This window comes from Haemorhous mexicanus, chromosome 32 (genome assembly GCF_027477595.1).
Source record: "Haemorhous mexicanus isolate bHaeMex1 chromosome 32, bHaeMex1.pri, whole genome shotgun sequence".
Taxonomy (NCBI): domain Eukaryota; kingdom Metazoa; phylum Chordata; class Aves; order Passeriformes; family Fringillidae; genus Haemorhous; species Haemorhous mexicanus.
The window spans coordinates 1,699,866-1,715,415 of record NC_082372.1 but is presented as its reverse complement, the minus strand read 5'-3'; the positions used below and the strand labels follow the sequence as shown (position 1 = coordinate 1,715,415).

The 15,550-nt window shown below is 54.7% G+C and overlaps 1 protein-coding gene and 1 long non-coding RNA gene across 2 annotated transcripts; one reads left to right on the top strand and one right to left on the bottom strand.

Moving 5' to 3' along the window:
• Positions 1-587: 587 nt before the first annotated feature.
• LOC132340655 (uncharacterized) lies at positions 588-1,508 on the bottom strand. Its single transcript, XR_009489972.1, has 2 exons — positions 1,309-1,508; positions 588-859 (listed from the first exon to the last, which is right to left on the bottom strand). It is a non-coding gene; the product is annotated as an uncharacterized LOC132340655 (long non-coding RNA).
• A 6,299-nt stretch (positions 1,509-7,807) lies between these two features.
• On the top strand, positions 7,808-14,893 carry LOC132340455 (uncharacterized). The gene is made up of 6 exons (XM_059871481.1): positions 7,808-7,865; positions 10,411-10,641; positions 11,372-11,594; positions 12,052-13,192; positions 13,811-14,070; positions 14,231-14,893. The coding sequence occupies exons 1-4, from the start codon at positions 7,808-7,810 to the stop codon at positions 13,055-13,057; spliced, it is 1,518 nt and encodes a 505-aa protein (XP_059727464.1). The 3' UTR covers positions 13,058-13,192; positions 13,811-14,070; positions 14,231-14,893.
• The last annotated feature ends 657 nt before the right edge of the window (positions 14,894-15,550 follow it).

Genomic DNA, 15,550 nt, shown 5'->3' with positions numbered 1-15,550 from the left:
CATTACAATGCACAACACATGGCATCCACTTTAATAGTTTGTGAAAGCCAAAACTATAATGTGTGTTTTTCACACTGTCCATAAACTAAAATATCATCCATAAATGATGTTCTGAGGATACGAGCTGCACAGGGGCCAGGGCATTGGCCACAAGAACCTGACAAATTATACTATAGCAAAAGCAGTGAAAGGTGATTACAAACTGTACTATATCGAACTCTTTGTGATAAAAATAATTTAAAAACTCAATACATGAAGCAAAAGCCAACACTGCCTAGTTATGTACACCAAAGCCAGGGCAGGTTTTTCCCTTGCACGGAGCACTTGGGCCTTCCCCGGGCCCCTTCTGCCCTCCTGCAGAGCCGCTGGCATTTTCCAGCACACACAGTTTGTAACCCAGAGCCGGGTGCAGCCCCGAAGGCTCCAAGCGCCTCCTTCCAGGCTGACTCTGCAGGTGCCGAGGCTGCTCTGGGCTCTGCCAGGGCTCTGCTGGGGCTCAGCTCTGGGCCGGGCTGGGCCCACTCTCCCCTCACATGGCTCCGGGCAGCTGAGGCACAGCGGGAGAAGGAAGGGACAGGTCAAGGGAGTCGAGGTTTGAGAGAGTTTTTATTCCAAAAACTGCCATAACCAACAAGAACCATAACAAACAGACTATGCAAACTACCATAACCAACTAGCAGTACTAACTACCATAACTACCTATCAGTGCTAACTACCAAAACTAACTAGTTGTCCTAACTACTGTAACTAAAGGCTGTCCTCAAGTGCTTCATCTCCTCCGCTGCTCCCTCAGTTGCTTCGCTGCAGTGATCAGAGGGGTCAGGCTGGAGAGAGGCTTGGCTGATGACAAAAATGGGTGCTGCCCAAAGGATAAAAAAGAAAGAAATGAACTGTTACTTCCCAGAATCAAGTTCCTCACAGGCTCTGTTGCAGCAGGACAAAGGGAAATGGTTTGAAACTCAAGAGAGGGAAGCACGCTCAGATTAGATCTAAGGGAGAATTTTTTAACCAGGAGAGTGGGGGAACACTGACAGAAGGTGCCCAGAGGTGTGGGAGGTGCCTCCTCCCTGGAAACCTCCAAGCTCAGGTCGGGCAGGGCTCGGAGCCCCCTGACCTGTTGAAGATGTCCCTGCTCACTGTGGGGCACCAGGCCCAGCTGGCCTCGAAAGGAGCCTGCCAAGCCAAAGCAGGCGAGGATTCTGCTCGCTCTGCGTGTGGAAAGCAGCGAGGCTGGAGACTGTCGGAGGGGGCCCCACAAGAAAACCCCTCCCTCGCGCTGCTGCTTGCCCTGCAGCCCTTGGCATTCACCTGCAGCAGCTCCTGGGCAGCCCAGCGCCGCTCCTCGTCCGGCTCCAGGCTGCACTCGAGGAAGTCCCGCAGCAGAGCCGACAGGCGCCGGGGCTCCTGCAGCTGCGGGGTCCCGTTCTGCCGGATCAGAGCGCGAGCCTGCAGGGAAAGCAAACTCAGCGCTCTGCCAGCTTCCTTCACACCCACACGGGCTCACATCCACCCCGGGTCCTCAGCCCCAGCTCCACGGGCACTTTCCTCCCTGCCAGAGGGACCCTGCCCTGGGAGAAGCAGCTGGAGGTTTCTGCACATGGGAAGGGAATGCCCAGAGGACTCCAGCCTCAACACAGATGAATATTCTGCTGCTCACAGCTCATTTTTCTGTGCCAACCAAAAAACCCAAATTCTGGGGCTGCCACAGCCACTGCAACATCCAAATGATCTCTCCCCGAGAGCCAGTTTCATTGGCTGTCTCTGTTAGTAGGAGCCTCCATCAGAAATAGAATATTTTGCTTCTCCAAATATGGACACCATCTGTACAGGCCATTTTCCAGAGTCAGTGTGGTCTGCCTGGGTTATTCCACAGGATTCTTACATCAAGTGCATCTCTGCAGTGCCACTGACACTCAAGTGAATGCATTCCTGATGCCCCATCCCAGAAACTGCCAGGCCAAAAACAGGAGATTTGTGATGCTGAAAGCTCAGCTTTGGTGACACGGAGAAAGTAGCTTGGACTAGGAAAGAAATATGTTCGACGATGGGGATGTTGAACAATCATCTTCAGGTTTTCAACAAGTTTCCTAGTGAGAGGAATCAGGGGGGAGATCATCTTGAAAAAACCTCCTTTAGAAACTCCTGCAGAAATCTTGTTGGGTTTGGGGATGGGATGTGGGGTTGGTTTGGGCTTTTCTTGCAGGGAAACATTAGGGCTGATGCACTTGCTTCACATTTCCATGTCATCCTCAGAGCCAGAAGAGCTGCAACAATGTAAATCCCAAAGCAAATTGTTGCTGGAGACTGCAGAATATTCGTCTGTGTTGAGGCTGGAGTCCTCTGGGAATTCCCTTCCCATGTGCAGAAACCTCCAGCTGCTGCTCCCAGGGCAGGGCCCCCCTGTGCTCACAGGCCTCTGCAACCACTGGAGAATTTGCCTCTTACCATGGCCCCCGTTTCCCTGAAGTAAGGAGGTTCTCCTTCCACCATCTCGATGGTCACAATGCCAAAGGCCCAGATGTCCACCTTGGGGCCATAAGGAGATCTGGTCACAACTTCTGGGGCCATCCAGTGAGCAGTGCCCACCATGGAGCTGCGCCGGTCCTGCTCAGGGCTGAGCTGAGCACAGAGGCCAAAATCAGCTGAGGACAGAAACAAACCCTGTCAAAGGCAGCTGGAATGAGGAAACGAAGCACAAAGATTCCCCACTCTCCATCTGAGAATGCAGTAGTGCAGTCAGCGGGAAAAGTCCTCAGGGCTGTAGCCAAGGAAAGATGGAACTGGACCCTTACAGAAACCCTCAGCTTTCATGCAGTGGCTTTTACTGATTCCCTTGGAGCTTTAGATTCCCACTGCTGCCCCTCTGGAAGGGCCAGAGCCAGAGCAAAGGCACTGCTGGCACCCTGCTCCTCTCCTGAGCTCTCTGCAGGGGCAGCCACTCTCAGCTGGCAGCAGGGCCCGGGCAGTGCCCCCAGCAGCCCTTGTGGGGCTCTGGCCTCACTGGGAAGCAGCCCCACAGCCGCAGCCCGGGAGCGCCGTGCCTGGCCGGGAACACCCACCCAGCCTGACAGAGCCGTCCATTCCCAGGAGGATGTTGGAGCTCTTCAGATCCCTGTGCATCACCCGGTTGGAATGGAGGAAATCCAGGCCCTGCAGACACTGAGAGAGAACAAGAAACACCAGGGTAAAAACCAATGGCCCGAATATATCACACCAGAAAGGACAGTTCAGAGTTCTGCCAGCAGCAGCTTTGCTGGGACAGGCCAGGAGTGCAGTGCACACAAGCTCCAGGCAAACGGTGCAAGGCAAAGCTGAGAACAGCAAATCAAATCAAAAAAGGACAGAGAGTACCACAACAGCAGGAGAGAGAGCAAGAACAGAGCAGAAGTGCAGTGATGCTGGCAGGCCGTTCACTGCAGAGGCTCTTTCTTCTCCAGCTCATGAAAACAGCACAGAAACAAAGCCCTGAGCATGGAGCCACTCCTGTTCTCATGCCTGTTTGGAAGGACCATCGTGTCCCAGCCATGGGAGTGACAAGCAGGATCCCTCACCTCCCGACTGACAGCTGCCATCTCTCCTTCAGCCATGCGTGTCTGTCTGACAACGTCCTGCAAAGTTCCTCCATCCATGTATTCCATCACCAGCCAGAGATCTCCATCAACAAGGAAGCTGGAAGAGGAAAACAATGGCATGGAGATGAATGGGCAGTGCTCAATTCCCCCATGGAAAAGCCTGGATGGAGTTTTGTTTCCAGGTCACTTGTCAGTGAGGACAGAATCAGATGGAGAGACATTCCTGCCAGGCTGCCCAGCCCTTGGAATCTGCACAGTCTAAAGGAGAAGGAGACACCTGTGAGAAAGGAGAGGCCTTAGATGGCAAGCAGGTGAAAAATGCAGGTTAGCAACAGCCCAGATCAATGTGGAACCACAACACTTGCCCCCAGCTGGTTCAGCTTCTGAACTCCTCAGTTCCACCATTCCCTCCAGAACAAGGCAACACAACTGCCAGGGCTATCCAGGGGAGGAGGCTGTGCAGCACTTGGGACAAAAGCAGTCAGAAAACCTTTCAGAAAGTCCCTTCAGAAACAGGCAAGGCCAGTGAAAAATGGGCAAATGAGGCATTTCTGGAAACAAGAACCTGGTCTGCCTGGCATCTGTAGCAATGGAAAAGGGCTGGGAAGAAGAAGCCAAGAGAAGTCATTTCTGCTGTGGTTCATCAGCACTTGTTGGAAGACACAGCAAACGGGGTCAACTTGAAGGAAAAACCAAACCAAAGCAACAAAAGCACACGCAGGGAGTGAACTGCCAGGCTGTTGTTTGGGGAAGATGTGGCTGGGTCAGGCATTTTCAAAACAGGCTACAGACTCGGGATGCCAGGAAAGGTTAACGCAGGGCCCGGGCACGGGATAAGAGCTGAAGCACTCACCTGTCCAAAGAGTTGACAATGTTGGGGTTCTTCTTGTCCTTCAGGAGCAGGATCTCATTCACAGCTCGTTCCCTGTTCTGCCCTTGGAGACTCATTTTCTTTATGGCCACCTGAAGGGACATGGCAGCCCTTGAACTGCAGGAGTCTGTGGCAGGAGGCCACAGCAAACACGGAGCGAGTCTGTTTGGAGTGACGGAGCCGGGCTGTGCCAAACTGCCTTGGGATGGGACACCAGAGCTCAGCAAGTGCCATTCCCACAGCCCATTGCTCTGCCAGCTGGGGGCTGCTCACAGGACACATGGCCAGAGACATTTGGCCTTGCAAGCTCTGCAGAAATGGTCCCTCAGCTGTCAGCCTCAAAGCTCTAACAACATCCTCTGCACCTACAGTCTGCTCAAATGGCCTCAACACTCTCATTATTATTATTCAAACCCATTTGGAAAGCAGGAGGTAATTCTGGTTCTGTGAAAACAGAGCAAAACAGCCAGGAATCCTTTAGCAGTTCTATGGGATTTGGTCATGATTTCAGATGCAACTTCTCTGTTTGGGATTGCACAACAAAGCAAACACGCACATCCATTGCTCAGGTGATCCCTGTCACAGGCTGTCACTGACACCAGACCCAAACACACCTGCAGGGTTTGGGAGAGAGCTTTGCTCTGGACATCTATCTTCTCATTTCTCTCCCTCTCTCTGTGAACAGCTGAAGTAGGACTAAAACCCCAAATTGAGCCCAAGCAGGATCTCTCTCTAATCAGGCCTTGAGGTTCCCTTTGAAGATGAAAGGCAGGATGGAAATACTGCTAAATATTTTTCCTGTCAGAGACTGGGATGAAGATAAATTGGGCCTCAGTCTCCAGCAGCTGATGCATTCACACTTTTAGATATGCAGACCAAGCCAGCGTGTCCTGCTCTGACAGACACCGCTGCCCTCCTTGCATTCCTTTGGCACTTCAGAAGGACCAAGTCTGTCCCAGCTGTGCTCTGCAGGCTGACACTGCTCTGCCTTCAGAGGAGCAGCCTGAGCAGGAAAGCTCTGCTGGCCCGCAAAGCTGCAGCCACAGCTCCCAGCAGAGGGGAAAGCCCTGGAGAGCTGCCAGGCGTGCTGGGCGTGTTGACACTGACCTCTCCTCCAGTGGCCCTGTCCAATCCTTTATAAACGGTTCCGAAAGCCCTGGAGACAAAACAGCAGAGAAGAAAGAAGCAGCGCTTCAGGCCCTGGAAGTGAAAGCCAGCCCAGACAGGAGATCTCTGCTGCCTGCAGCCTTCACAAACACCTGGGTGCATCGACCCTTCCAACAACAGCACAGCAGCCACCAGCCCTCTGCCATGCAAGGTGTGCAAGAGAAAACTGAGACCCAGCACGAAGGAACTGGGCTGGAGCAAATCCCAAATGTCCACCCTGAACTGCTTTAGTTCAAAACCTAGGAGGGGAAATGGGTGTCTAAAGAACTGTAAAAGTATGCATTTCATCCTTTTCCATGTCCTGCCTAAGACCTGCAGGTTCCACAAGGGCCCTGCCATCAGGCAGGTGATGCATTTTCCCCCTGAGTGCATCAGCTCTGTGTTTGTTACTGAATGGATGGGGTCTGCTACCTGTGCTAGAATAGAGCCCTAATTAGTTCATCTCTGGTTTCTGTTTCTAAACCTTTAGGTTGATCATTCTGACCCGTGGATATTTTTCAAAGGAAAATATTTGAAAGAAATCTTCTTGAGAATTGCTTTCTGACAGTCATCAGATGATGAGTTGCTCTTTTAGGCAATCCAATTCCAGGGACAGAAGATCTTCCAGGTCCTGCTCCGTGCTGCAGGCAGGACACTGCCAGCCTCAGGGCCCTCTGACGATGCCTCCTGACCACAGTTATCAATTCTGATCAGGACTGAGAGACAGCAGGATGGTAGCCCAGTGTCGGAAGGTGTTTGGAGCTCTCCTGAGTTCTCACTTGATCCTGCCCCAGCACAACCCCTGGCCCTGCTTGTGCAGAAGTCGCTGCCGTGCCCTTACCCTTGGCCAATCTGCTCCAGCTCCAGGTATTTCTCGGCAGGCTCCGCCTCGCTCACGGTGTTCCCTGAAAGAAAAGAAACCACGTGGAAGACGCTCCCTCCCAGAGTGAGACCCCGCCCTGCAGCAGAGCCAGAACGCAGCCCCACTCCCGGGGGCCGTGAGCCCCTTGGTCTCAGCTGGGGAAGGACAAGAAATGGCTCGGTGACATTCAGCTGCAGAGCAAGCCTGGGTGCAGCTGATGCTGAGACACACACACAGCGCCCTGCTCGGGCACCCAGGGACAGAGCAGACGTACTCAGCTGCATCAGGCACCACTCCCCTCTCCCCTCTGGCTGCAGGGCTGTGCTGCTGTCAGAATGTTCAGCCCAGGATCCCACAGCAGAGGGAGGTTCTCCATCCTCTTCCCAAAATGCTGCAGCTTCTCCATCCTCTTCCCAAAACGCTGCAGGTTCTCCATCATCTTTCCAAGCCAGGGGATGTTCGCTGTCCACTTCCCATGCTGGGAGATGTTCACTCTCCTCTTCCCAAGACACAGGATGTCCTCCATCCTCATCCCACACCGGGAGATGTCTGCTGTCCTCATCCCATGCCTCGGGAGCTTGGCCATCCTCGTCCCACACCAGGGGACATCCACCTTCCTCGTCCCACTCCGGGAGATGTCCACTGTCCTTGTCCCAATCCGCGGGAGCCTCGCCGTGGCATTCCCACACCGCGGGATGTTCGCCCTCATCTCCCAGAACAGCATGAAGCTCACTGTCATCTCCTGGCTCTGAGGGAAGCTCACTGTCACCTCCTGGCTCTGAGGGAAGTTCACCATCGTCCCCCAGAACAGTGGGAAGCTCACTGCTGTCTTCCTCCTCTTTGGCCTCCTCTTTGGAAGCAGGGGGAGCCACAGGAGGTGCTGGTGCTGCTTTTGTGCCCTGTGGACAGACGGCAGCGTGAGGGACGGGAAGTTCTACCTCAGTTCTCACCTTATTTATCCTCAGCTGCACATCCAGCTGCACTAAGCAGAAATTGGGTTTGGAGCTGTTCCAACTAACAAGGAGCTAAAGTCGACATTGCCACTTATTGCTGGGAATTCAACATTCCACCATGGCTAAAGCCAGCCAGCAATCCTCTGCCTGCAAAGCCAGACCTGCAGCTCTTCAAAAGCTCTTCAGCAGAAAAGGAGAAAACTGACGGGGATCCCTTTGCTGCTGCTGCTGCTGAGACACTGACAGGAACTTTCCTTCAGCCTCCCAGGCTGGCACTCGGCTGCCACATGCCAAGCTCACCACTTGCTGCACAATTCCAAACACCAAAGGTTCCTTTCCCACTCACCGAAGGAGGAGCTGCTCGGGATCCACAGAAGAAGTGCCCTGAAATGGGAGAGGGAACATGAACCAGATGCTGTTAGGAGAAAAACTGCCTGTGGTGGGAAATGCCATGGAGCAAGGCAACTCCAAGAGAGCATTTTGCTCTCACAGCATCCCTGCAGGAGCCACAGTCCCTTCCCACAGCAAGCAAGAGAACAGCACAAAATACTGGGCTGGGTCAGTTCTTGGCCGGAGCAGCAAACGGAGGGAGTTCCAGGCTCTGCTGGCACAGACTCCCTGCCTGAGGGAACAGAACCCCTCAGGGCTCATTGCAAATGCTGTGCACGCCCCCCTGGCTGCAGACACCCCCTTTTTCAGCTGCAGCTGCTGGCAGCAGCTCTCCCAAAACAATGGTGTCTTCATGGCAATTTGGTTCCAAAGTCAACTCAGCTCCAGAGGAAGAACTCAAAGGACACAGCAAGCCCAAACCCACAGATGCTGCACCGAGGGAAAGCCTCGACTTACGTGCCAAGTGGGTTAAAAAATACCCCGAATAAGCCACCGAGTACAGAGTGCAAACTGCAGCAGCCACGTGCTGGATCATTTTGGCTGCGCTGCACACGTCTGCAGCCTGTAGCCCTGTGAGCACAGGAGGACACCCGTCAGGGCTGGGCTGGCTGCTGAGAATGCCTCGGGCAGGAGGATCCTCCTGCAGCAAGCCCAGAGCCACTCTGGGCACTGAGGCCTCCGTGTCCCACGGCAACGGGAACACCACGGGGACGTGGCACTGCTCCTGTGACACCACAGCAGCAGCTCACGCAGAAACCGCCTAGAAGGTTCTCCTGTGTCACAAAGGAGCACAAAGAACCCTCCCAGGGCACAGCCTATTGCCCAAAGGATGCCAGAGGAACTTGGAAAATGCAGCACACAAGGACACCCCATAGCCCAGCCTGAACACTGAGGAGGAACAAGGACAGCACCAAACCAAAGGAAACGTGACCTTTAGTCACTGATACTTCTGACTAAAAGCAGCAAGCCTTGTTCCATCGGGGATCTTTGTTCTAGTTCTAAAAACAAGCAAGATTCTCCAACCTTAAATACACAGAGGGCAGGAACTGGGGAGGAGGTGGGATTAGGAAGGAGGAGGAGGAGGGAGAGAGGAAAAGGAGGAGTAGGAAGAGGAGGAGCAGGAGCAGGAACAGGAGGTTCCAGTGTCCCCTGTGGCCGCAGGCACAGGACCATCGCCCCCACCTTGTCCTGCAGGTGAGAGGGGAGGGGGAGCTTGTCCCAAATCCATTGGGGTGTCGCTGAGAGGGTTTTCTATTGGGGTGTATTTGGAGCTTGCAGATTGTGGAATTGACCCCAAATATCATCTGGCATCCCTGGGAGGTTTTTTTCTGTGTGTGTGTAGGTTTGGATCTTGCAGGACCCCAAGGCTGAGCCCCTTGGGGGGATCTTTGGGGGTCCATGTGGCCATTGCCCAGTATGGGCAGGGGAGGACATAGGTCTTGGGGACCCCTGGGAGAGCAGGGGAGGGGAACCCCTGGGACCCCCAGAGTGGGGAGAGCAGAGAGGGGCGATCCCAGAGCTGGGGATCCCGTCTGGCTGGAAAGTGGGGGAGCCTGGAGAAGAGGGACCCCTGGGACTCCTGGGATCTCAGAGTATCCCATGAACCCCCCATGGACCTACAAAAGCCCCTGGAACATCCCTAAGCAGGATGCTGGAGAAAAGAGAACCCCTCGAGGCATTGGACCCCCATCATCCCAAGGAAAGGAAAACTCTGGAACCACAAAAGTGGAGAGATCAGCAATAGGGAGCTCCTGGGAGAGATTTTTTTGGGCTGAATCTTGACATTGTGGAGATTTTCATGGACACAAGACCCCTGCTGACTTCCAGAGATGGACTTGGCCACGGGGACCCTCTACTCCAAGGCGCTCCCACCTTGGTTTCCCCCAAACCAGGATCTGTCATTGCCAAGCTGTGGCCGGATGGAGGAGGAGGAAAAACCTCAGAGATCCCTCATGAGGAGTGGCTGCAAACCCAGCCCAGGGAGCTGCAGGGAGGAAAGAGCCCCCCTGTTTGGGAAGATGCAACAGGAAAGCCTTACAAATATGATTGCCTGGCAAAAGATTTTGAGAATATAGAAACTATAAGCAAGATTGAAATGAAAGCAGGCTTTGAGATCCCTTAGTTAATGAACAACAGGAAAACAATGGTGTGGCTGGCTGAAGGTAATCCCCTTTGGATGATACAAGACCCTCTGCAAGCAGGCAGGTCCAAGGGTCTGCCAGCTTGGCAGAAGGGGTCTGAAGAGTAGTTTTTAGGGTTTAAAATGTAGCACAGTATGGTAATGTATTGATTCTTATAGGCTGTATGTAAATGCTATAGGATTTGTATGCTGTACTAGATTGGTTAGTGAGAATCAGAATATCCAACACAGAAGATGATTTATTGTATTGTAACGGGAACTTCGCTCTCTTGCTTTTACTCTTGCGCTCTTACTCTTACTCTTGCGCTCTTGCTCTTACTTACTTTTCTATGCTCTTAGCTCTTGCCTTTTACGTTATTACCCTCTCATCCTCTCTCTTCTCTCGGGCCTGCTCCGAGCTGCAGCTGGCAGCTCCCAGCAGGGCCCTGCACCCACGCCCTTTGCAATAAACCGCAAGTTCCACGACCTGGCTTCAGAGATCTCTCGTCTCCGTCCGTCCCGACCATGCTACCTCCGTCTCGCCTACACCCCCCTGAGCCAGGAAGGTGTCCGGAGATCCAGCTGGAGCTCAGAGCTGGTGGAGAAGCCTCATGACAGGGAGAAGCCGCACAAGTGCTTGGAATGTGTGAAGAGTTTCAGCTACAGCTCCGCCCTGATGGAACACCAGAACATCCACGCTGGGGAGTGGGAATGTGGGAAGAGCTTCAGTGGGACCTCTGACCTCAGCAAGCACCACAAGATCCACACTGGGGAACGGCTCCATGAGTGCTTGGAATGTCAGAAGAGCTTCAGGTGGAATTCAGGGATCGTCACTCACCAGCACTTCCACACCAGGGAGAGGCCCTGCGAGTGTCCCGAGTGTGGGAGGTGCTTCGTGCGCTGCTCCAGCTCCATCCCCCATGGGAGGATCCGCGCTGGATGATCCCCAGTGACCCCCGTTGGGCAGAGCCCCGGTGACCCCCGATCCGGGTGATCCCTGTTGGGTGGGGGAAGGTGTTGGAGAAATTTCTTTGCCCTCTCCTTCTGCTGCTGTGATTTGGTTGGTAATAAATTCCCTCCGTGTGCCCAGGCCGGGTCTGTCGTGCCCGTGCCGGATTCGCCGAGGGATCTCTCCCGGTCCTTGTCCCCACGGAGGAACCCTCGGTTCCATTTTCTGTCGCTGTGCGGCTGCGGGGGGCAGGGACAGAGCGGCTCTGCATCGGGCCAGCGTCACCACTTGCCACGGGCACCCTTGAGATCCCGCGAACCTGGGCACACATTTCTGAGCATACCTGAGCTCCCACCTGCCCAGCGCCCCAAGGTTCCCCCTCCCCAAAAAATCCCCCAGCCCGGGGCTGCAGCCTCCCGGAAAGGCCTCAGCCAATCCCAGCGCAGGCAGAAGGCGGCGCAGCCAATGAAAGCGCGGGGCGTTGGATTGCCTCATCGGTTGCCGGGCAGAGCCCGTGGCCAATCGCTCCCCAGCAGTGGCGAGAGCCAATGAGAGCGCGCGGCGCTGCCGAGCCCGCCCCGCTCCGGACTGGTGCTCCCAGCGCAGCGCGGCTGCTTCGGGGCTGCGGCCCCTGCCCGGCGCTGGCCGTGGGGCGAGGGGCGGCAACCGGGGCCGGACTGGTGGCACTGGTGGTGCTGGGAGCGCCCCCGGCTGCGGGCGCGGAGCTCTCGGGTGAGCGGGGGGGCGGGAGGCGGTGGGACAGGGGGGGAGAAGGGGGAAAAGGGGGCGAAGGGGGGAGCCCGGAATGGACGGGAGGAGGAGGGGACCCCCCAAAGGGAGAGCGGGAGGGGCAGAGGGGTGGGCGGAGGTGAAGGAGAGTTGGGAGAGGGTGGGGAAAAGGGGAGGGGGGACCCCGAAACTGAGCCCGAGAGTGGCTGGGGATTGAGGGATTTTTAGGAAAATGGGGAAACGGGACCCTTAAAGTGATTTTGGGAGCGGCCAGAGATGGGAGGGGAAAAGATGTGGAAGGGGAAATGGGGGAAGGATGGCACAGAGGAAGCGGCAGCGCGGGCAGGAGGGTCCCATGGCGGCCGTGGGGCACAGGGAGTGCGCAGTGGGGATCCGGGCTGGCCCCCGGTGCTCTGGGGGTGCTGGGGGGGCACCCCGGAGCTGTGTCCTACACTCACAGGGATGAGATTGAAGAGTGTCACTTGTTGAACGGCACGGAGAAGGTGAGGTTCGTGGAGAGGTTCATCTACAACCGGGAGCAGTTCCTGATATTGGACAGCGACGTCGGGGTGTACGTGGGGTTCATCGCCTATGGGGAGATGAATGCCAAGCGCTCTAACAGGCACCCGGTTCACATGGAGTACTACCGGGCTTTGGTGGACACGCAGTGCTGGCGAAACTACGAGCTTTATGCCCCGTTCACAACGGTGGAGCGCCGAGGGGAGCGCGGGGCAGAGCGCGTCCCCTCGGACCCTGCCCTGCAAATGACCCTGGAGCTCCTGAAATTCCCAGTATCTCTCGAGTCTGGGAATCGCCTCAGAGGCCGCAGCCCTCCTTGTGCCCATCACTGGGACATCCTCTCCCACCCAGTGACCCCCCCGTGGCTCCTCCAGCCCATCCCAGTCCATCCCGATCACTCCCAGTGCTCCGCGGCGCGTCCATCTCGGTCGAGCGTGGAGATAACTAACGCCTCTCAGCCAATCACAGCTCGTCCCTCCGATGACCCATCTGTTGCTAGGATGATCCGCAGATCCGAGTGCCCCGAGCTGGACTCGGCCTCGCGGCGCCGCGCACGTCATTGCCAGTTCCATCCCAGTCCATTCCCAGATCCCTCCCAGTGCCACCGCAGTCCCTCCAACTCCCTCCCAGACCCTCCCAGTCTATTCCCAGTCCACTCTCCGACTTCCACGCTCTCTCCCAGTGCCAAGTGCCCCTCCCACCTTTCTCAGTGCCACTCCAGTCCCTCCCAGTTCATTCCCAGACCATCCCAGTCCTTCCCAGTTCCAACCAGCCCCTCCAAGTCTATTCCCAGTCTATTCCCAGTTCACGACAAGACTTCCACCGTCTCTCCCAGTACCCCCCATCCTCTCCCACCTCTCTCGGTGCCACTCAACTCCCTCCCAGTCCATTCCCTGTCCCTCTCCACCCCACTAAAGCCCTCCCCTCTCCCAGTGCTCCCCAGCTGATTCCAGTGTGTCCCCACTCTCTCCCTCTCCCCCAGTGCCCCCAGTGTGTCCCTCTTGCTGGTGCCCTCGAGCTCCCAGCCCGGCCCCGGCCACCTGCTCTGCTCCGTCATGGATTTCTACCCTGCCCACATCCAGGTGAGGTGGTTCCAGGGCCAGCAGGAGCTCTCAGACCACATGGTGGCCACAGACATGGTCCCCAACAGGGACTGGACTACCAGCTCCTGGAGCTGCTTGAAACCCCCACCCCCAGGGCAGGCTCACCTACACCAGCCAGGTGGAGCACGTCAGCCTGGAGCACCCCCTGAGCTGCACTGGGATATGGGGGAGCCCCCGGGGGCACTGGGAGAGCCACTGGGCTGTGCTGGGAGCCACTGGGAAGGAGCTGAAGGGAGCTGTCTTGGAACTGGAAGAGGGGCTGGGGGCTGGGCAATGGCTGGGAAGGGGATTGGGGGATGCTGGGGAGCGTGGGATGGGGTTGGGGGGGTCCTGGTGGGCACTGGGAGGGAGTTTGGGGGTGCTGGGTGTGACTGGGAGGGAGTTTGGGAGCACTGCCATCCTCTCGCCACCCTGTGTCCTCCTTCACCCCCTGTCTTTCCACATCCCCCGTTCCCTACCCGGAATGGTGATTGCTGTGTAAGAGACGGTCGAAATTTCCCTCATTTGCCTCATGACCGTCGCCAGGACAGACCCTGAGGGCCCTGGCTGGAGTTCTGGCCTGGTTGAAGTGGATGCTCACCAAGTGATTGTGTGCAGGTGTGCTTGCTGTGCATCCACGGTCTCACACCTGCTTCACCACCCCACAATGGCCCATGAATTTCCCCATCTCTTGGCCAAATGAACTTTCTGAGCTAACTCTGGTGATCCCCCCACGGAAGATCCCTCATCTGCCTCATGACCACCATCAAGGACGGAGACTGAAGCCCCCTCCCAAGGAATGAGACTGAGACCCTTATAATTCTAACACAGGATGCTGGTCTGACGGAAGTGGGATGTCTGCCAAGTGTTGCCTGCAGGTGTGTTCACTGGACCAAGACTGGTTTCGCACAGAACCAATCCTGAAACAATGGGTCCCACTCACTGCTGAGATTGCTTTGTCCTGTTTTGGAACATGGACTGTCCATACCTGTTTTCAATACACTTATTCTCTGTTGTCTTAACCCATTCTCCCCTCAGCAGAGGACTATAAGAGACCCCTGAGTTAACCAAAGAATTTGAGATTCTCCTCGATGTGACAAGACGGATCTACTGGCCGGACCACAGGGATTTCATCTCTCCATTGGCAGCTATTCCCCCCAGCCCTTCTTTTCCTCTCTCTCTCTCTATCCTTTATCTCCTTTCTAATCCTTCTATCACATTTGCTGTGGGCACTCAGTAAAGGTGCATTTGTTTTGATGAATACTGAAATCCCCTCTGTGTTGTTTTGCACTCTGAGATCAGTTAATGAACCATCACAACCCCACTTGTACAAGTGGATCATGGCAGGCCGCGCCGTCCTGGGCCCTCCTTCTGAAAACGGCGCTGACCACGCTGTTTAAGATTCCCCTTTTTCCCACCAATTCCTTCTCCTCTGGTCCCAAACCTCCCCTTCCCCCCTACCTACCTCTCCCCCTTCCTGCTGTGCCGCTGCAGCTGGCCCTGCCCCGGGCCCGCGTGGCGCGGCTGCGAGCCCCGTGCAGGAGTCAGCCGGCCTCACCACCACCCTGTGAAAAACCAATCACTTGTTTTAAAAATTTAAATGTTCAATAGTAATAAAATAGTTACAAAAACAGGAATAAAAAAATAGAACAGTAAGAACTTGGACAATCAGAGTTAGGACAATAAAAAAGCAAAGAATTACGGATGTTTGGATGCTTTCCTCAGAACAGCATGTCAGCTAACAAAGGGTTAACCCTTAAAAGCAATAGCCTGCTGCATATTCATAAATCTCATACATGATGCAAACATTCCAAGTAGAGATTTTTCTGGTTATTGTCACCTTACCCCCCTATATCTCGTAAATCATGGTTTGGCTCCGTGGAGTCTGAAAGAAGGAGGTGAAAGGAGTCTGGTTCTTCATGATAAGGAGGCAATAATTCTTCTCTTTGGGATTTTAGTGTCTTGTTGCTGTTATCTCTGTGAAAAGAATTTCTTGAACATCTCATCCCTTTCTTGAGCTAGTTAGAAAAGTATCTTACATCGCATAGTTTCTATTTTAATATTATGCTATAGCCTAAAACTCTATTTACCACACTACTTAAGAGGATTAACACAGCATTAATTAAGTAAAACTGATTAACTTTCTAACATAACACACATAATATTCCTTTTAATATTTGCAAAAAGCCAACCATATAATACTCATTTTTCACAATAACAACACCCACAATACCAGCGCCAAAGCTGAGACCAAACACTAAAGTCTGTGCCCCTCGTGAAGAGGGGATCAAAGAATTGCACCCCTCCTGGTGAGGAGATCAAAAGCCTGAGGAGATTGAGCTGTTAACTCATTAAGTA

Coding starts and splice junctions, on each gene's coding strand:
- LOC132340455 (XM_059871481.1), top strand. CDS start 7,808: ATGAACCAGATGCTGTTAGGAGAAAAACTGCCTGTGGTGGGAAATGCC. Junction 7,866..10,410: donor GGGAAATGCCATGGAGCAAG/GCAACTCCAAGA, acceptor ACCTGGCTTCAG/AGATCTCTCGTCTCCGTCCG. Junction 11,595..12,051: donor TGCGGGCGCGGAGCTCTCGG/GTGAGCGGGGGG, acceptor CTACACTCACAG/GGATGAGATTGAAGAGTGTC.